General features: G+C 41.5%; 1 protein-coding gene across 3 annotated transcripts; it reads left to right on the forward strand.

Annotated features, from left to right (window-relative positions):
* The first annotated feature begins 244 nt into the window (after positions 1-244).
* On the forward strand, positions 245-20,772 carry ATAD1 (ATPase family AAA domain containing 1). Of its 3 annotated transcripts, none has more exons than XM_083614223.1 (10): positions 245-468; positions 7,214-7,389; positions 9,057-9,155; positions 9,725-9,845; positions 10,966-11,166; positions 12,358-12,464; positions 14,239-14,328; positions 14,807-14,857; positions 15,184-15,317; positions 16,250-20,772. In XM_083614223.1, exons 1-10 carry the CDS (start codon positions 456-458, stop codon positions 16,368-16,370), a joined length of 1,113 nt encoding a protein of 370 aa, XP_083470349.1. In that variant the 5' UTR covers positions 245-455; the 3' UTR covers positions 16,371-20,772. The 3 variants fall into 3 exon arrangements, with proteins under 3 accessions (XP_083470349.1, XP_083470350.1, XP_083470351.1); XM_083614224.1 differs by lacking the exon at positions 245-468 and adding an exon at positions 3,301-3,499; XM_083614225.1 differs by lacking the exon at positions 245-468 and adding an exon at positions 3,531-3,783.
* The last annotated feature ends 1,606 nt before the right edge of the window (positions 20,773-22,378 follow it).

Below are 22,378 nucleotides of genomic sequence, written 5' to 3' on the forward strand. Positions count from 1 at the left end.
TTAGAAACAAATAAAGTTAGGATTTTAGTTTATAGACTGCAGATTAAAGGCTAGCAAAATCAGCTTCAGCTCAACGTATCTCTGCAGAAGACTGACACATTAGTCAAACTTTAAAGATATTCAAAATACTACTGTTTTATGTCTGTGTTGCTCCCATACCTACTGTATTATTATGCGTGTGGTAGTCACAAGACCATTGTATTATGCATGCACAGATCACACATCCTTAACATGTGGCCTTGCTGATTTTTTTAAACCTGTTCAATGCACTGTGTAAATGTCTTGAATTAGATTAGGTATAATGTACTGTGACTATATAAACAATCTAAATTTGCAAATAAAGAAGAAGGATGGGATGAGGAGCCAAAGCAAGAAAATGGGAGGTGGAAAAGGGGATTCACTAGCTAGTTTTCTCAACTGTTAAGACAGCAAATGATTATACCACTTAGAAAAACATGGACTCTTTCGGTAAGGCAAGAAATATCTGAAATATTGTTTTTTCCCTTTTACTGTATCATTTACATACGGGCAGCAAAGCCGTTCAATCTTTCTGAGTTATAACCAGGTAAGTCAGATTAGACACACTGATTAAGTTAGTCAAAGCTATTGATTTCAATGAGACTATTCTGCATGTGACATAGGCCGCAATCCTAAACCCAGTGATTTTTTCCTGCGGACACTCAAGGGTACGCAGTACCTGCACCTTTTTTCTGGAAGAAAAGCACTGGTTTAAAATGTGGCACTTAGTGTAACAACTTCATGGTGAGTACTGCCACCTCCCCCCCCCCCAGAACCCCACTGATTGCCTAAACCCCACTGGTTTCAATAGGACTTCTGAATAGACATGATTTGGATTTTGCTGCTAGTTGGCTACAACGCTTTGATTGTAGAAGCACTGCCATGAGTGCATCCATTTAATATTGTTGTACACCAACCCCAATCTCTGAGCAGTGCGAGATGCCAGGGGCTTACCCAGGGTCCATGTTTCCTTCAGGAATAAGGCATAGTGGAGACTGTGGTGTCTTTTAAAATACATGGTTTATTTACACATATATACAGTCGGAGCCTACAATGGAGGGTTTCACAGCAATAGCATCCCAACAGGGACTTGTTTCTCTCATAGCTGCAGCCTTGGATTCAAAAAGAGATCAAACATTACTCTGACTCTTTCTCGAGCTTGCTGCTTTACTTCTAGGTCACATCACTGCAACTCTCAACTCCAAAATCTGGCTTCCTTCTTCTAACTAACCACAAGCTGGGGTCCCACCCATTTGCTGTCTCACATAGAGCGCCTTTCCTTTGTTTCTTTTAATGGCCCATCACCTTAACACAGGAAGATAGCCTGGGTTATATTTTAACACTTGCTGGATCCAGGAGTTAGAAGGATCTTGCATACAGCCTACTTCCTCTATCCCAAACTCAATACAATATGCATATCCCACCTCATCTGATTTGTTTGTGACACCTCAGACTCCTTACATTAAGACAAGAATGAGTTGACAGAAAGTAGATTTTGATGGTGGGGTACTATGAGAATCAGGACCATGTTAGGCAAGTTCAATGAAAATAGATTTCTCTATAATATCATATTCTGATGGGTAGTTGTAATCTTTCCTTAAGATATATTTAAGATAGGTACAATATTGCCAGGTAGAGTCTAGTTCACAGTAGAACAACTACAAATACAAATGTCCATATATTTGCATATATAAACATGCAGCAAATGGTGTGGACCTCTTGTAGAAAATCTATTTTTCTCTCATGATTGTGGAGAAATGGTAGGAAACGTTCGCAAAACCCAATCCATGTCATTAGTCCTTATAATTTCATTCATTATTGGGCCCCACACCGTTAAAAATACAATTCCATTGTGCAATATACTGTGTAATTAAGATCATCCAACATGTTTGCTGGAACTGTGATATTTTGAAAGCAAACCAGCTGTAAAATAGGGATTTCTGGAATCACATAGCACTCGCCCTGGGTGACATCTTTGTATCATGTACACTGTCAGGGTGTGAGACCACGAAAGCTTAAAAGCAATGAATTACTTCCTTTTAGAGACCAGCTGGTAAAGTATTGGTATTGCTCCTGGGAAATTTTGACCTAATCTCATTTCAGACAATGACTCATTTAGATAAGTCACTTTCAACCTCAGTTCCTTAATTTGGGTGGGGATTTGTAACATTAGCCAACCTCACCAAATTGGGTTTTTTTCTGAGGGAAAGCAATAAAATAATGTAACACTCTTCATAGTAGAATCCTAGGCATGATTACTTAGGAGTAAGTCCCAACATGTCCAAAGGAATTTAAGGTTGCAATCCTGTGTACACTTACCTGAGAGTAATCTCCACACACACAGCAGGACTTCTGAGAAAACGTACAAACAACTGCGGCCTTAGATTGTAGTGTGCATGTACAGGATTACACCCTTATCCTATTAAAAATATAAATACTTTGTGATAATTAGCATTTAACTAGAGCTCAACTCAATAGCCATACAGTTCCTACGCAATCAGATCCTGTGCCTCATTCTAAAATATATCCTCATTCCATGCAATTTATCACCTGACCTGCATTTATTAAGAATATCCCACTGAAATCTAGAGGATGTAGAAATGAACTAAGAACACCAAACCCACCCCCAATAATCTACTTTTAAAATCTGACCAAACTATAAAAGAAATTTTTTTTAAAATAATAATAACAACTTGCTTGTTTAATAAAAGGAAGAGTAGAAAATATGTGTGGGTTACATAGGGTTGCCACAGCTCCCCACAATGCCAGTGATTCCCATCAGCTGCCTGAAAGAGACCGCTTTTCACAACTTGGAAGTACAGTGAAAGTAAGAACTTCACCTGCTGAATTTCTGCTTGTCGGTGCCAGTGTGGTGATGTAGTGGTTACAGACAAGGTCTGGTTAGAAGACTAAGGATTGAAGCAACGCAGGTGGGATCCCAAATTCAGCCACGAAGCCACTGTATCGTGAGAGTTGTGAGAATGAAACGAGGGAGAGAAGGGGGAACCATATGGGAAGCCTCGACCTCCTTGGAGGAAAGTCGGGATGAAAATGATTTTTTGATATACTTTTTTGCAAAGCCGCCCAGGGTGGCTGGGGGCGACCCAGTCAGATGGGCCCCGGGTACCAATGATAAAATAATCATTTTTATTATTATTAGCCTGGGCTCTTGACTTCCTGCCTCAAGAATGCGCGTCCCCACCTCGCAGCGCGCGCCCAAAGTCAGAGCAGGGGAAGTCCTAGTAACGAAACCACGCCCGTTCGCCGTTGCCACAGCGGCAGCTCTTCCCCCTTCCGTCTCGAGCGGAACCTTTGCGACGAGGCTCCGGGGCAGAAGCGGAGGGAATTCGCAGGCGGCCCTGGCGCAGGCGGGGAAAGAGGCGAGGCCTACAAGGCACTGGCGGCTGCTGCTGCTGCTTCTGTTGGTGCCGCTGGAAGCCGCTTCCTTTCTCGTCGCTGGCTGGCTGGCTGGCCGGTCGGGGTGAGTGTCCCTCGTGCTGCAAGCCCAGTCCCCTTTGGGGGCGCCGCGCCCTGCTCCTCCTCTGTCCCGGCGCCGAGGAGGAGGCGCTGCAAGGGGAAAGGAAGCCGGGCGGGAAGGTCACCGCGAGGGAGCCCGGCGGCGGTGGCTGCTCCTTTCGCTTTCATATTCCTTCTCGGGCTCGTCTGGACCGTGTCAAGCGCCTTCCTGTGCAAGCTCTTTCGAGAGGCCTCAGAGCCTGGGTGACTTTGGGGGGTGGAAGGCGAGTCTCTGGGAAACCCAGCCAGGTGGGCGGGGTATCAATAATAGATTATTATGATTATTAATATATTGTCTCCTCCCCCCTTATGTGGTCTTGCCTTCCCTTTTGTGCGCTTGCCAGGCTCAAAGCCCACCCACCCCGCTTTAAGGTCAGTCTCCTCCCGCTGACCCAAGGTCACCCCAGGCATTGGTTTCTCCATTTCCTCCCTCCGCATCCCTCCACAAAAGCTACCTGTACGGGTGTCGTTAACACCGCTCAGAGCACTTGGCATCTATGCATTGCTTTGCAAGCAGCCTTCCCCAGCCTGGTGCCCTCCAGAAAGTTTGGGCTACAACTCCTACCCTCCCTGACCATTGGCCATGCAGGCTGGAGGGGGGGAGTAAGGCGTCCCTGCTGGTAAACGGGCTCCAAGCTTTTATGGGGATTTATATACGGATAGCAACACCTTAAACTGGGCCCAGTAGCCAAATTGGCAACCAGTGCAGGTTTCTGAGGAGAGGTGTTGTATGCATGCATGCATGGTCTCATTCCTTTCAGCAATCCTGCTGCAGCATTTTGCAGTCATAGAAGCTTCTGGTCCAAGCATGAGGGACGTCCCGTATAGAGTGCATTGCAGTAATCCAGGCTTGAAGTAGCTAATACAAGAACTACTGTGGTGGTAGTTTACCAGTTGCAGCTATTAAAAGGTCTTCTAGCCACCGAGGGCTCATTCATACTTCTGCTTGTTCTCTGCTTTCTAGGCACAGGTTCAAGCTGTTTTGCCTTTGCCATGCTGCTTCCTCCCTGTGGAACACACTGCCAATGGGAATTCAGTGGGCGCCTTTTGTAACAACTTTTAAACGCCTGTCAGGCCTATGCAGGCAATTAAGAGTACATCCCCCATAATTGTCTACTGAAGTTTGTTTTTAATTATTTTCCTTTTAACTTGTTTTCCTTTTTTATTATTTTATTGTATGGTTTAACATTTTTATATTGTTGTAAACCACTGTGATATTTCTATGATACAATGGTATATAAATATTTTTTTTTTTACAAATAGCACTCCCTGCCTTGCTTCTCTGAGTGTTCAAATAGTTGTCCAAGGCTGCAGTCCTAACTCCCATTTACCTGGAATAAGTCCCATGGAATTCAGCGGGACTTCTGAGTAGATAGGGTTAGAATTGTGCTACAAATGTTGTAACGTGCTGTTCATCATGTCAGTGCTTCTCACTGAAGTTGGAGCTATCACAACGCAGGTTAATAGTACTGTGGTCCTGGCTCTTTTAACTCAGCTTTTTAAAGAAACTCAGAAAGCAGGTAGAGAATGTCATACAATGCCTATGCACTTGGCACATCTTAGCTAAGCAGCCTGGCAGCATAGGACACTGGTGATATGTGAGGTCTGTCACGTTCTTGATGAATCCAATTTTTGCGACCCTGAGCAGGCAACAAGAATTGTGACTACAATGCACCTGACAGGCCACAGCTTATTGATAATATTCTGTATATGGCTTGAGGGCTTCAGCTTTTGGCTGTATGTGGCATACTAGCTATGGATGCTTGACCACTTTCTGGCAGATAATTAGTACCTCTTGTAGTCTACTGGCCTTACATTTGATTTGTATTTGCTTCTATGTAAATGTTCCTATTTAAGAAAAGAGAAGACTTAAGAGTGGTAAACTTAAATGTAACTCTTTAAGTCAATATATAATATTGAGTGATGTAATTGGCTCAACTTTAATGAAACTACAGTATTCTTTTCACTGAAGAGCTAGAAGAGGCAATTAGCTGTTTGTTGACATTCCCATTATGTTATGGACAAACATTTAGATCTAAGTTAACTCAGTTGTTTTGAATGTAAGAAGAAACACTGAGATAATGTAAATTTCCTTCTGTCTTCTCAAATATCCTTGTTGTGGGCTTTGGTGCTCTTCGCAGGGGGGGACATTTTCCACCGAAAAAGCTATTTTTAGTACCAGAAGTTCTGCTTATAGTAAATTAAGCACTGTTGAAAGGGGGGGAAATGACGCATGTTATGAGAAAAAGATAAAAAGGTTGTGTTTAGTTGACACAAAATCTCAGTTTGAATTAAGATTAGGAAATATGTTTGGGCATCAGGATTCAGTCTCTGTGTGGAATTGCTTTGCATTAGTTCAGAATGCAAAATTATCAGTCTTGTTGGTTGCAGGGAGGGAAGGGGGACCATAGAGCAGGGTATGAAGTAAAGTGACAATAGATGAATAATTCTGATCAATAAGTACTTGTAAAAAATGCAGGCATAATATATCCACAGGGCAAATAATCAATTTGACCCAAATACCAAGTTGACTGCCGTGTGCCTCTCTCCAGTTATTCTCTTCCGTTGCAGTAGGCTCTAGGTTAGCCTACGGCTTGAAGCCATTGATGTGTTTTAATTGCAATCATTAGTTGGAGCATAAGCTGTATGGAAGCAGAGTGGAAAGTGAGAGCAAAGACTCTTAATAGGTGCCTTCTTTGTTTTTCTTGGTCTTCAGCTCCTTCCATGTATGTGAGATTTGGTTGGAACTCCATCCACGTTGTATGACTTTTTTGTACTGCCTCTGTCCCATCTGTGGTGTAGTACATTTTTGTATCAATATCATATATGAAGGTAATGCATTCTCATATTTTATCTGGAGGATCCATTCTAAGGGCAATGCCCACAGGTCCCCAAAATTATGTAGTTCTGGGTCCATGTATCAGATATGGCTCCTGGCAAGAGTTTGTACCTGAAGAAGGGCTGAAACATTTTGTGTGTGTTAAACTGATGCACGAGTCCTTTTGGACCCAGAAAAGGGTAGAACAAGGGGTGTAGCAGGCTTATGCATGCTCGGCCAACACATGCAGGAGCCAGGAATGGAATCCCCATGCAAATTAGTTGCCACCTCTGTTTGTAAAGGCAGTAGTAGAAAGCAGCATTTTCACAGTGCAAGGCCTATGAATTCAGGTAATGTTTGCAGTTTGCAATTCCCTCTAGTATCCAGAACTTAGCAGCTGTAATTCTTGCTTGGTGCGTCTAAGGCTGAGGACATTCTGCAGGCTTCATACAGTGGTACCTCGTTTTGAGTCTGCCACATCGAGTGTCCATTTTGTTGAACATCCGCAGCAAACCCGGAAGTACCGGAACGGGTTACTTCCGGGTTTGCCGCATGAGCAGAAGCGCAAACCGCTGAGTGCGCAGAGCGGCGCTTTGCCGTGTGTCCTTTTCGTCTAGTGTCTGGGGCTCCAGAACGGATCCTGGTCGCAAAACAAGGTACGACTGTAGTGGTATAGACTGTTTTTAAATACTGTATATCTTAAGATGGGAACAGTGCTTCAGATGACTGCAGTTCCTTGATAGCAAGTAGGAATAAAGACGCATGAGCTGGACACATCAATAGTCTTGCCACTTTGCCAGTTAAACACAATATGAAAACACCCTTTTATAAGAACTTTCTCTTTCCTTTCTTTTGTCGTAGGTGAAACAGGCAAAATGGTACACGCTGAAGCCTTCTCTCGTCCTCTTAGTCGGAATGAAGTTGTAGGTTTAATTTTCCGATTGACAATATTTGGTGCTGTGACCTATTTTACTATTAAGTGGATGGTAGATGCAATCGATCCAACAAGGAAGCAAAAAGTAGAAGCTCAGAAACAGGTAGGAGCATATAATAAAATATTTCTTCTTAAATATCAATTATTCAGAATGTTCATTTTGGAGCATAAAAGCCAAGTGGGAAGGCCAAGTGCTCAAGGACGTTTTCTAAATCCTTATTGTTGTCATTAATGGCTGCTAATATTTAGACTGGGAGTGAGGAACTGAATCTGGCCAATGGTGGGCCATTTTTAGAGGAGGTACAAACTAGTCAATCATCTGATGTCACTGTGGTGTCAAGTGACCAATTTTCCTATGTGCTGTAGTGAATTAAGCCACGCTAGAAAGGAAAATCCAAGCCCAAACAAACAGGGCTTTAAAGTGACTGCCAGTGTTACGCTCCACTTCTTGCTAGATCTCACAAAGCTTAAAGTCAGTACCTGTCAGCTGAGAAGTTTGGAGCCTGGACCTACTCTCACTCACCTTTCACATCCCTGGTCTAGGATTTTTTTAAGGAAGAGGGTAAGCAGTAAGGCACTTGCCTGCTTTCCAGCTTGACTTTCATGGGGCATTTCCTCAAATTTGCCCTGAGCAAGTGGTGGCAAAGCAATCAGCCCCCCGCCCCTTTACCAGGTCAGTTAAGCCACTTTTTGCTATGCCCGCTGCTCAGCATGGTCTGAGACGCAAGAGCACATTTGATTTGCTGCCCCCCTTCAAGCTTCTGGAAAGTACTTGCCACATTTTTTGGATTTGCATCACTAAAGGCGGAAGAAGGAAGGAAAAGCAGAAGCCAATTTTACACGCACACAGTGCCTTTGCTAGAAGCCTGATCTGCTTTCCCATGAATCACTTCCCTCTTTTTCTAATCCACACACAAAAAAATCACGAACCTGCAAACGCACACCATCTAACTGATACAAAATCAGCTGAGGAGCAGGAAGAGGTATGTGCACATTCACATGTAAGTGTGAAGTGGCTTCACCCACCATGGACATGTGGCCGACGGCCAACTAGCCATGAGTGAGTGAAGCCCTAGGGCTATAAATGGTCCTAGGCTCCTGGGCTAGTTAGAAATATAGGAAGAGGAGTCAGACTATTGATCCATCTATCTTAGCATTGTGTGCTGACTGGCAGTGTCCTTTCATACAGGAGTCTTCCCAGTCCTACCTGGAGATACCAGGGATTGAACCCAGGACATTCTTCACACAAAGCACTTGCTCTGCCACTGTACTATATCCCTTACCCAAGCGTTGATTTATGTCTGCCCTGCATCAGTTGGTCTTACGTGGTTGTTGCATTGTTCCTTTTTTGAAACCACAGGTGGTGGTTGTTTTTTTGCTGAGGAAATATTATTTCCCCCAATAGTGTATGTTGCTGTTTTAATTCCTGCATGAAAGTCAGCTGAGTTTTTTGTCACAGCATCTCCCTCGAATATTGTTCGTAATATCACAGAGGAAGACCCTGAGACACTGGCCTCGTTCTGTTTACTTAACCTGTTGAACAATTATCAAATAACAGAGGAGTCACATTTTAACTAAAAGGGGTGGGGGTGAAGTCACACTACATTCAAACAGGTGAAAAATTTGACGGTTCTGTGTAAAGATCTTCGAATTTCAATTCTTCGGCTGTCTGTGTTTTCAAGTAACAACACACCTCCAAATTATTAACTTTAAAAAGCGAACGGTGTAATGTTACTGAATGTTAACTTTTTTAAAAAAAACTCTTTATAGGCAGAAAAGTTAATGAAGCAAATAGGCGTGAAAAATGTGAAGCTGACAGAGTATGAAATGAGCATTGCTGCACATCTCGTAGACCCTCTTAGTATGCACGTAAGCCTCTCTCTCTCTCACTTTTTCTTACTCATTTAGAAAAATGGTGCTTCAGGGAGATAGTAAAGTGTAGTATTTGGGATAAAACTTTGTAAAATGCAGCTGCTGTTACTCATGTAGGGATTACACTCTAATAAATTAAGAGTCTTCCTAACTTAGGAAACTTCCAAGTGTTCCTGACTGTTTTCTAGCACGAAATCATCTTCTATGTTTTCCAGAACAAGACGTGGGTCAGGAGACTTTACTTCAGGGCCAACTATAATCTGCTTTGCATATCACAAAACTAATTATAATTGCAGTCAGATCTGTACAATACAGATAATGTGATCCTATTCATGTTTACTCGGAAGTTAGCCACACTTAGTTCAATGAGATGATTTAGGATTGCATCTTAAATCGACTTAAAACATGATAATCAAAAAAGTAATACCACAGATCTTACTGTGGCTCCACTCTTATCTGCTATATCTGAATACACACAATTACAGATAGCCATAAACTTCTTTAGCTGAGAATGTGACTGTTTTCTTACTTGATGATGACTCTTTAATATTGTATTTGTGCCTCAGGTAACATGGAATGACATTGCAGGTTTAGACGAAGTTATTACAGACCTGAAGGACACAGTAATTTTGCCAATCAGGAAGAAACATCTGTTTCAGAACTCCAGACTCTTACAGCCACCGAAAGGTAAGTATGGAGAGGTCATAGAGGACGTTTTCTTGAAACTGGCCATGGTAGATTTCACCTGCATTCAGACACTTGTATCTCATCTTAATAAACGAAGACATGAACAAGCCTTTTCAAGCACACACATAGAGCCCATTTTCAGAGCAAGTGAGCAAATGAATCGGGAAGTCTTCTCTTAACTACAATTTTCTTTCTTCCGAAGCAGGAATCTGATTAATAGCTTTGGCATGAGCCATGATTACCAAGCCATTATTATGATTAACACTTGCACTGATTGTACATAAATTAAAAGGTAAGATAGACCCTTCCTGCAGGCTAGTAATCCAATAGACATACAAAAGGAAAAAGAATGGGAAGGGAAGAGAAAAGCAGGCACTAGAGCAGCTGTTCTTTCACTGGCCGGTGGAGTGATTGTTCTGCCCCTTGCCATGATATTCTTCCAGAGAGGCAGGGGCTAAGATTTCAAATATTCAATTAGTAGTAATCAAAAGGTTTAAAAGATGTTTCCTTAACAAAAAGCAAGAACCCTTTATGTTGAGAGTTGCAGAACCTGTATTTCTTCAGGTGTTGCTAGACTACATTTCCCATCACTCCAGGCTGGCCGGGGCTGATGGGAGTTCCAGTATAGCAATATCTGGAGAGCCGCAGGATCCTCTATTACTCTATGTGAACAGAAGAATACAGATTGAAACATTACTACCATTTCCTATGAATCTTGGTGAAACTAAGGCACAACGCTATGTGTATTTACATGAGAGCAACTTCCGGTGAACTCAGTGGGATTTATTTCCAAATACACCTTTAATTGCTAAGCTATATGCAACCAGTGCTCTTTAACTTTCAGCTGAACAGATCTTAGTGACAGTTTATGCCTCTGTTGCTCCCTTTTTTCTTCCATTGAGATCACTTTTGTTTTTACCAGAAAGATTGTAGCCTGGACAAAGTAACATGTTCAGGATTCATTGAGTATGGGAGCCATATATGAATGGCGGTGCAAATCTTGAGTATCCAAAGGCACTTAGGAGCAATCTTATTCATAGCAAATGTGACTCTGTTGGTGTTCATGCTGTGTCTGTCAAACCAAGCGGCAATAAAATGTTAACAATGTGTTGCTTTTTAGGAGTACTTCTCTACGGCCCTCCAGGCTGTGGTAAAACCTTGATTGCCAAAGCTACAGCAAAGGAAGCAGGTTGCCGATTTATTAATCTTCAACCCTCCACACTGACAGACAAATGGTACGGGGAGTCTCAGAAGCTGGCTGCAGCTGTTTTTTCTCTTGCTATGAAGCTTCAACCTTCCATCATCTTTATTGATGAAATAGGTAAAATGCGTACTTTCTGTATGTAGTCATAGGAAAATATAATTGCATTGAGGTTTTAAAAATGAAATGAATTTCATCAGGTATGCATGCCTTATTTGGCAAAATATCAATGTTAAGAAGGCAGTCACTCCAAGCATAAGGAAATGCTTGGTAGCACAAGTTTAACTTGGTTGTAGTCAAAGATCTTTATTGCTAATGCCAAATATATGTGTACTCAGTATCTGGTGTTTACTGCAGGAAGAAATTGAAAGGTTTTCTGCTTTCATTTGGATGCAGATATTGATGATGTAACAGAGTTATCTCACCCACTTCAACCTTCATTTACACTCACTATGAAGCTCCAAATTTCAAAAGTAATGTACAAATTAAACCTCTTTAAATTTTTGCATGTTTTAATTGTTTAGCTCTTAATTTATTATTTACATATTGTCAATTTGGCTATTCCAGGAGCTGAACAATTAAAATATGATGGGGGGGAAATTAAAGTAACGTTTGCGTAATGTTGCACTTAGGTGTGAATATTATATGTTGTATGCCACTTAATTCTTACAAGAGTGAGGCAGGAGGCATGCTAGAGGGGGGAGAATTCTGAACCAAGCAAATACAATTTATTTGCCCAGAAGAAATCAATAATAGTTTGTGTTAATCAGTTTAGTACTGTACATTTGCATACTTCATTCTTTGTTGAACTTGCACTTTTTCATTCACTTTTTAAAATAGTAGTTGTGTGTTGGCAGATGAATGTATTGTTTAGGAAAAATAGTTGGAGGTGATGCTACTTAGAAGATATGACAGATTCTTCTTTTTTATGATGGCACATCCAGTTCTCTGAGAAACTAATCCTTTTCATCTAGAAAAATGAACAGCATTAGGTGAGGCAGCTTGTATTGCAGGATCTGAACAAAATTCACTTAGTTTGACATTCCTTGCAGTCTTCTCTCCATTCTTCCCATATCATAGTCAGAAGTAGTTTACTCTATGGCAAGAGAGGAACTGTGGGCTTCTTGCTTGAGAAACACCAGCCAAGACCCCCCCCCCCTATAGAACTAGTTGTATGGTTTCTGGGAATCGTCTAGTGTTATGTAGTTGGTGCATGTTTATTCAATAATGTTCAATACAACAGCAGTAGCCAGAATAATAAGATAAAATAGCCATGAGCACACACTTAATTCAAACGCTCTTAAAATTCAGATTCCTTTCTACGAAGTCGTTCAAGTTCCGATCATGAAGCCACAGCTATGATGAAAGCCCAGTTCATGAGTCTCTGGGATGGCCTGGACACCGACTATAACTGCCAAGTAAGTAATAATTTTTAAGAGAAAAGGGCAGAAATTTATATGCATAAAAAGGCCAGGACAATTTAAATGCTAAAGAGCAAGGACATGCAAAATTCATCCGTTTCTGCTAGCTGCAGCTAAACTGGTATTTTATTTTACCTTTTTGCCGTTCTTTGAGCTCTCTTTTCCTTGAGATCAAGGAATTAACACCAAGGTTCACTTTCCCATGTGGAGGTTTTAAAAGGTTGGACAGGAATGCCCCTCTCAAGGCAGCTACACAAGGCAGGCTCCTGGGACTTTGGCTTCAGTATCCTGTAGACGGCCACCAATCTTTCCTGAGATGATTGTCATATTGGGTATTTAATTGGATTCACTCTTACTTGGCTTGGTCGTGTGTGTAAGGAAGCCTTACTTCATTCAGGAAAAGGGTAGATGACTCTGGCAGTTGAGATCTGTATCTCTGAAGCATCTCAGATTAAGAAACTTGAGGTGGTGATCTCATAACCACAGAATTTTGTGGTTGCCACCACAGAGATCAGAGAGGGACAAGGCCTCAAGTCAGCTTTGCAGGAGGGAAATTGGCGTGCAAGTTACAGATAAAGCCTCTCTGTCCAATATAGGCTTACAATAGGAAGCCTCCAAAATTTCAATGAGATCTCATATGCTCAGAGGCTCTGGTGATATCTTTGGCTCCCACTACTAATGACTAGTATTGCCCTGTTGGCAGGCCAGTACCTCACTTTCTCCTCTGCATAAAGGGGAATTCTTTTGGCATGGTTTGTCTTTTCAACTCTAGAGGGCAGTCTCTCTCTCTCTCTCTCTCTCTCTCTTTCTCTCCCTCTCAGAGGAAATACAGCAATATTTCGAAGCAGGGCTCCTTTACACATTGCATTTTTCTCTGTATAGGGTTGTCTGTGGCACAAATGTGTGTTTGTCTCATTGTGGGTGTTGTACAAAAAGTGATGATGCTTGGAACAAATCTAAGCCAGTGGCATTTGCAGGGCAAGGGTACAAGACTGAGAAAGCAGTATTTGAGGATGAATGTCGGAACTAAATGAATTAAAAAGAAACCCCCACTCCACAAAAAGTTTTAGTATTTATGCTTGGTCAAGTTCAAGTTTGGGAAATGGTCACTGGGAGACACGTAACCTAGAATTGTTAAATATTACTTTGCATCAGTTGTAGATTAGATTTTAGAACTTTTCATTAGAGCTATTTTATATCTCTGAAACCACATGCAACTTTGAAAGTGTGACAATTGACTCCAGATACCAGTTTTGTTACTAACAGATAACTTTTGGGGTGGAAGGCTTCTGAGATTATTCCCCAGCAATTTATTGATGGCATCTTTAATCAGCCTGTTTCTTTCATTGTTTAGAGGAAATATGGTGGTATTTTCTCAGGTTTTTGAGTCTGACCTATTTTACTTCATATTGGGCAGGAGAGCTTTTTAAACCAATTACACCAAAGCACTTTAGTACTTGGGGAGAATTCTGGAATATATTATGGAACATACTGCTTCATAAAGTACATTGAGCTGAGCCAAACCTTTTAGAATCTCGATTGTCATGCCAAAATTTGCATCTTCAGCTGCGGTGAACTTTTTTTGTCTTTCAAAACAGGACGTGTATCTCTACTTTTCACCCAAATCCTGGGCACTAATCACTTTTGGTTTTAAATACTCGTGGGAGCTATATATTCCCTGAGCTTGTCTGGCCTGTGTTGACTTCTGATTCTGATTCATCTTGCAACAAAAAACCTTTCTGCTCTTCCTTCCTTTTTTGACTTCTTTTAGGTGATAGTGATGGGAGCTACCAATCGCCCTCAGGATCTTGACTCAGCTATTATGAGAAGAATGCCCACACGATTTCATGTCAATCAACCTGTAAGTCATAGAAGATTCACAGCCGTGAATTGTATGGCCTGACTCCTCAGTTATCTGTTGACCATTATTATTTATTATTTATAGCTACTTTTCTGACCAAAGGATCCCTAAGACAGTATACAATATACTGATAAAAATGTAATACAATCTAGGAGTTTAAAAAAAGGTTAAAGTTCCTTCCCCTGGAGTTTATTGTCCCAGCCAGTCCTAGTTCTTCCTTGAAGAGGGAAGGGAACTTTGGGCGCTGCTAATGGGGGGAGAGTAAAAGCCTATTGCTTCAAGGGGTAGTCCTCACTTACTTTTGAAGATTGTGAATACATGACCACTCTGCTGTCCTTCTGTAGCCCCAGTGACACGAATGGGAATTGCACAAGCGTGATGCCGTGCCATTACAGCACATCAATTTCTGTTTATCCAAAATCAGTGAGAATACTGACACCCTGTTCTTTGTAACAAATGTTTTGTTCTCAATTTAAAGGCACTGAAGCAGAGAGAGGCAATCTTGAAGCTGATTTTGAAGAATGAGAATGTAAGTCGGTTGTTTCTTATGCAGCAGAACTTGGAATGGTTTGCATTATTGGAAGGGCTGTAGGATCCGTAATGGCTTCAGCCAGCTATTGCATCCCAGTCACGGTGCTTAATTTTCTCTAATGGATGCCGGTTAAGCTGAAAGGGCACAGCTTTCACTGTGGGTTATACCCATAGCCTTTTGTTGTTGCTGCTGTTTGCTAAAGTCCATGTTGGAACAGAATCGGTTGTGATAACGTTTCTTAATCCTCCTTCAATCTGAACCGCTGTTAGAACTTGGTAAAATGTTTTCAAGGCATTCATATGCTGCTGCTTGTTTGCTGGTAGGTGGACAGGCGTGTCGATCTCCTTGAAGTTGCTAAGGAAACAGACGGGTTCTCAGGAAGCGACTTGAAGGAAATGTGCCGTGATGCCGCGCTGCTCTGCGTCAGGGAATATGTTAATTCAACATATGAAGACAGGTAACTTTCATTGAAACTACAGAGATTTTTAATATGATCTCTAACTTTAAAGTGGTTTTTTAAAAACAGAAATCATAGACTCATAGCATTGTAGAGTGGGAAGGGGGGGAGTACCAAGGGTCATCTAGGCCAACCCCCTGGAATGCAGGAATCTTTTGCCCAGTTTGGGGCTCGAACCCAGGATCCTGAGATTAAGAGCCTCGTGCTCTACTGACTGAGCTATCTCAGGATGTTGTATTGGAAAGTACAACTTCACATTTAGTTAAATGTACACAGAGTACAAAGGGACGCGGGTGGTGCTGTGGGTTAAACCACAGAGCCTAGGACTTGCTGATCAGAAGGTCGGCGGTTCGAATCCCCACGACGGGGTGAGCTCCCGTTGCTCGGTCCCTGCTCCTGCCAACCTAGCAGTTCAAAAGCACATCAAAGTGCAAGTAGACAAATAGGTACCACTCCAGCGGGAAGGTAAACGGCATTTCCGTGCGCTGCTTTGGTTCGCCAGAAGTGGGTTAGTCATGCTGGCCACATGGGAGCTGTACGCCGGCTCCTTCAGCCAGTAAAGCGAGATGAGCGCCGCAACCCCAGAGTCGGCCACGACTGGACCTAATGGTCAGGGGTCCCTTTACCTTACACAGAGTACAACAAAAACCGGAATGACATCCTTCCTATCCCTTCACTTTCCCTGGTGGGATCCGTGTGCGCCTGAGGCAGGAACAGTGTGCACATCTCTCTGCCTATGGGAAGCAGAATATTCACTAATTCCACATTGGACTTTACAGAGGAGTTCAAAGAACAGGAAGCGAGAGTCATTCAAAGAACTCACCTTTTATATGTACTGTGTTCTTTGTGTGTTTCCTTTCTGATGATTAAACTACCATGCTTGTGTTGCACAGCATTTAAATCCTCTTTACGCTTTTTGGGGTTTTTTTTAGTAATGAAGAAGATGAAATTCGACCCGTGCAGCAGAGGGATCTGAACCGGGCAATTGAGAAGATGAGGAAGTCCAAGGATGCTACAAATCAGAGTGTTCTAATGCACGTTAGTTTAGATTAAGGCTAAGGAATGCCCTCACACGGTCTCATTTGGTGACTGTTTTTTGTCGTTTAGATAGTGGAAATGAATTGGAAGCAGAAATATCCTTTTAATAAGTGTTGACAGAATTGTTTTTTTATATGCAGATATCTTAAGTTATTGAAATCTGATAATATTGCAAAATTGGATATGGCCTCTGTAACAGATCATGACATGGGAGAATGTAGTCTAGCTCGAAAACAATGTCTTGCTTCATGGTTTCAGCCTTAAAAGCCTGTTGGTTGGTTCAAGTATGGCACATTGTTTCTTTGGGGAGGAGCAAACTCAGTTCATGTACATATATGTATGAGTGTGTGTATGATATGTATATATATATATATATATCCACACAGTTTTTATATATAGACATAATGTGTAGATAACTTGAATATGAAAAGCCTTCTCTCTCTTTTTTTTTCTTTTCCCTCTTTTCCTTAAAAAAAACAACCTCATTTTCAGGATCAAACCAAGTCAGGGGATTAAAATATTTCAGTAAACATCTATTTTTTGTGTAGTACCTTAATATGAAGGAAGAAAACCTGCTTCAGGAAAATAAATTTCTGGAATGCAGACAAATTTGACTTCTTCCATTTAACTTATGGTATCCACTGGTGCCAATCAGTTTAGGTAGAAAAAAACACATAATGCCTCGTGAACCTTTTGATTTTATAAGAATCCAATACTTTTTTTTTTAATAACTTTTTTTATATGGTCACATGATAACCATTACGGAACATCAGTAACTGCATATTACCAAAATTTATTTTTCTACTTCTGAATTTCTGAACTTCAAAGACCTGGAGGGCTCCTATTGCTGAAGTTCCTTTATCACTGTAAGACTATATTGTCTCACTTGCTGGTATCTATAAGTGGTCACAACATTATAACATTAAGTACAATGATCTTAAACATTTGCTTCATTTAATTTCTCCCCTACCTTTGCTCCATTGAGAAGCTCTCCACAGGTCTTCTAGTGGATAGAGGGAATGACATAACATTCAGATATTCTTTAGTAATGGTGAGGTGGCATTTCAGCATTAAGACTAAAATTTTGTTCACCCTTAAAGCTGTTCAATGGTCATATGAATCCACACTAATCAAAGTAGCCAATTACCCAAAACAGTCACAGCCTTCGTAAGTTGGGTTTTTTTTTTAGTAATTGAAATGAGTGTTGAAAAAGATGCGTAAAAAAACTGATGAAGGGAATGATTAATTCTAGACTTCCCTCAACTCGTTTTATAACTTGATTATGGTTATTCTTGCAGGTGCTATTTTGGGCACAACAGGTTTATATAAAATGCAGAATGTTCCTGCATCTCAGCTCATAGGCTTGCATTTTCTTTCAAAGAAGGAAGTTAGCAAATGGTTTGTGGCTAAATAAAACCAAGTGCAGTGCAGGTTTCAGGTCAAGATCCAGAGGGGCTTGTGGGTGTGGGTTTATAACCTGTGTTTACATCACTTTTTCTCAGTTTTCTTCCCAGAAGGAGCCTGTAAGAAAATCCCCAGATCCGTTTTACTATTTGGGTTAGATTGAATAGGTGTTTGAGGTTTTGCATGAAGCATTTCCTTCTTTAAGGGGAAATATTGCTGCAGTATGTGATTTCTTTTACTCCGTTTGTCTTTCAAAACCTCTCTCATCCAGTCCCAAAATGGTTATTGGGGACGATTTTGTGGAACAACTTCTAGAGGAAAATCCTGATGCTTATTTATGTGTTCCTCTGGATTTCAGCCATGTTTTGTCTGAAATGTTGTTACTTGTTCTTGCAGCTAGTATCTACCGATACATCTGTGTTACTGAATCCTTTTAAGAGCTGTTTATGTGAGCTGCTTTTGCAAAACTGAATCCTTGGACACTGGAGTGCATAGGTAGAATTATGACAAAAGTACTGCTTTGTACAGTCTGTCACCTGTCAGTTCCTTTTGATAATCATGAGTGTCTATATTTTGAAAGAGTGAATAGCATTTTTCTGTTCATGCCCTTCATTTAATTTTTCTGAATTTCATTAAAAGCACAGAATTCAAAATCAGTATAATTATCTGAGCACCTCATAGGCGTGCTGTTTGTTTCTACCATTTCCTATTGCTTGTGAATAAAAAGGTCACACAAATTGAGCTAAACCTCCAAATAATGAATTCATATCAGAAAATTTGTGCCTTAAAAAAAAAGAATTATGACCATTTTCTGCAAAAATAAGAAGTTGTCAGTGTATTGTTCCTGCTTGCATTCTACCTAATATGTTAATTTACAATTTTGTTAACTCAGGCGCAAAGCCGCCCCAAATAATAGAAGGTGTGCCATTCAACAGGAAGGTTCCCCCCCAAAACCAAGTGAAAGGCTTTATTGAATCCCTTTTTCCAGTTATTTTCAATGGCCAATTTTCCTGAAGGAAAATCGAATTTCGTTTGCAATTGCTAGGCTCCAAAGGTAGTAGCAGCTCAGGAAACTCAGCAGCGTCTCTCTGCATGCACAGAAATACTAAGTGTCCCTACAAGTCTCTTTGGATCCTGCTCAGTATTCCTGTGATTTCTAACAACAGAGCCTTTGAAACAAGAAACCTAGCTATATCACTATATGTGATACATTATTTGGAAATTTCAAAGTGTTTGTGTCCTGTGTGTCCCATCCCCCCCACTGCTTCTCCCATTGTGCTTGTTTGCTGGGCATGATTTAGACTGGTTGAGGGCAGTAAACCATACAAAGATTTTAAATTACTAATGCAACATAAATTGGACCATTCTGCCATAATAATTCCCAGAACAATTCTTCGGGCATTTATCCTTCCAAATAATTCTTTTATACTTATATTTCTACCTGCTTTGTCACTGCATGTTCTGCACGTTCATCTCTTGTCTGCCGGTATGTCTCTAGCTTTCCAGCCAGTGACTTAATTCTTCACTATACGTGTAGATTCTGAAGTTGCTATACTAAGTTGTTATTCGCAGCATCCTTTCCCCACCCTCTCTCACTACATAGGATCAGGTTAAAGTTTCTGGTTACTTCCTCAAAAAGGAGAGATGCCCCAGTCCAGCAGATGTCTGCCTGAGTTTTGGGTACTTCTCTCTCTCCGTTAAAAATCAGGCAAATCACATTTTCTCTGGATTGAAGTCTTTACTGTGATAACATTGTTTTATTTTTTTATTGCTCCCTCAAATACCCCAGTAAACCCTAACAATGTTTTTTTGCCTTTTTGCTGAAACAACTGCCTTCACTGCAACCAAGCCATCTCTTCCTTACATTAATTTCAACTTAATGCTCAGCTCGTTTGCTCCACGTTTTTCAAGGCTTAGTCTTAAGCAGTATCCAGTCACTTATTCTGGAGAAATCTTTGTGGAGCTTTTCAGCCCACTTGGGATTTGTTGTTGTTGTTGGTGGTGGCGGTGGAATTGTCAAGTTATGCTGCTTCATGGCTTACCCTACTTCTTGGAACACTGTAGATTGATTCAGCAACCTTTTTTTGCACAGTGAAAAAACGTTTGAACACCTTTCCCCTGTACCATGCACTTAACATGTGAGGTTGGGGTTCATTGTGTGCACCTCTTGGAAAAGAGACAGAGAAAAGATCAGGTGTACATGTCATGTACCATGTAGCTGTACATGGAGCTCCTGCCGTGTGTGTGTGTGTGTGGAGGAGGAGGAGGAGGAGGGAAGGAGTCTATACTTGTTTCTCCAACACACAAAGATGTCTAAAGTGGACCTGCGAACAGTAGTTTTGTGGGTGGCCATTGCTTATCCTTCCTCGTTTTGAAAGCTGAAAAGTTGTCTTTCTTTTCACAATTTTTTCCCATTTGCTTGAGGAAGCTTTGCTTTGGTGAGTTACCATATTTTTCTGTCTATAAGACACCCTCATGTATAAGACGGCCCCTATTTCTGGGGACTCATATTTAAGAAAATGGGAGGATACATCCGTGTATAAGATGCCCCCTAATTTTTGACATTATTTTTTAGGGGGGGGGAGACCTAGTCTTATGCGCGGAAAAATACGGTACTTAACATATAAGCAACGAACAAAGTGCTTTGTCTCTAAGGCACACCTGCTCCTACCTGAATGCAAAGCAGAGTTCCTTGGGTCTCAGGAGAAAACAATACAGCTACTACTGTTAACCAAGAATTGTTATCTGTATGGTCCCAACCCCCAAATCCAAAAAAAATATGTTGTGACAAATGAGACTGGCCTTGGCTGTGTTTAAATGGATGACGAAGCAATAAGCTTGATGATGATTGTAGCAAAACATTTGCAACTGTGCTTTTTTTTTCTGTGTGCTGCTGCAGCAAAAACATTTTCCACATGGTTTTTAGGATCAAGCAAAAGTACACGTATTAATGGTGAAATGTAAATGAGGGGGAAAGAAATAAAACTCTTATCTGGCCTCCTTTCGAAGTCCAGCTCCGTCTTTGTGTTCCATTTCATTTCCCAAGAAGATTCTTCCGTTAGGGTGGTATTGCCCCCCCCCCCAAGTAAGAGGCAAACTGCACACAAATGTAATGTTCATCTTGTAAAAGAAGCTGTGGGTGGCCTTGGGCGGAGGTGGGGGATAGAGGTCTAGCCCCTTCTATCTGTGTTGCTGTGAGCTCTGCTCCAGATCCCCCTGCTTGAGTTGCTGCTGTTAGTGTGTTCAGGATTACAGTCTTCAGCCTGCATCTTTCCCCTACCATTGCAAAGGTGTAAAGTTGGTTGAGCATAATAAGATTTTGCAGTGCAGCTTTATTCAGTAGTAAGCTTTTCCCTCAGTGACTAGCAAGACTAGAGCAGCACCTGGTTTAGCACGGCTCTCTCCCTGCTGCCATTATAATCCAAATTAGGAAGTCCCATACCTTTTATAAAAAGAAACTTGCATTGGAGTGATGGCAAGCAGAATGTTGATGGATTTGAGTTAATGACGTTTTGAATTAAGTTTGCCTCCTTGAATGCCCGAGCATAATTTGTACGACCCTTGTAGAAAGTTGTAATGTTGGCCTCCCCAAAGCCCTTTGCTTGTCTTTTCAAAATTCAGGAGAATTATTGGTTTCCTTTTGCAACTTATTTCTGACCCTTTATTTGAGCTCATAGTGTTTCATTCAGGCTGGAGGACTGTCTCTTGTTCTGAGTGTTACACTGTGAAATTCGTAAGCAAACTGGAATGGATTGACAGGAGGGCAACAAAGATGGTCAGCTGCCTGGAAAGCGAGTCTGATAAGGAAAGGCTGAAGGAACTGCGTGTGGTTTTCCCAGAGAGGACTATGATGGCATTCTTAAAAATACTTGAAGGGCTGTCTCATAAAAGAGGCTTTGTTTCTGCTACTAGAGGGGGCAGAGTAGATCTAATGGACTTAAGGTTCAGGAGGGTAGCTTTCAATTGACCATTAAGTTCTCCTATCCGTAAACTCAGTTCAACAATGGACCAGTTGTCTAAAGGGATGGCGAAGTCTGCCTCACTAGAGGGCTTTAAGGTGCATCTGGACAGCCATCTCTTGGGAGATGTTCTAAACCAGCTTTTCTCAGCCTGGTCTCTCAGATGGTGTTGGGACCAACTCCCATGAACCCAAGCCAGTGTGACTCATGGCTGAGGACGATGGCAGTTGTAGTCCAAAGAACGTGGAGGGCACCAAGTTGGGTGAGGCTGCTCTAAACTGGACTTTCCAGCTCCAGCAAGAAGTTGACAAGATTCCTCCAACTCTAATCTTACCTGTAATTATGGCCCGACACAGCAGTTTTGCCTGGGTGCATATTAATTACATGCAAATGCTATTTAAATCCTGCTTTCAGAGTGCAGGATCTAATATCAGTTCCTCTGGATGGAGACCAAAAGCATAATATATGTTCTTGTGCCAGTAAATGCTGTTCTTATCAGCCCTGCCTTGTGATTTCTGGAATCTCAATGAACCTGAGTGTTCTAGGGCTTGCCAGGCAGCTGCCACACCCTGCTGCCTGTGCACAAGCAATGCCAGCAGGAAGGAATTTGGGGTCTTGTGTGTTGTTGAGAAATCAGGTCACCTTGAGTGGCACTCCTCT

Source organism: Podarcis filfolensis, assembly GCF_964270895.1.
Source record: "Podarcis filfolensis genome assembly, chromosome: 5".
Taxonomy (NCBI): Eukaryota; Metazoa; Chordata; class Lepidosauria; order Squamata; family Lacertidae; genus Podarcis; species Podarcis filfolensis.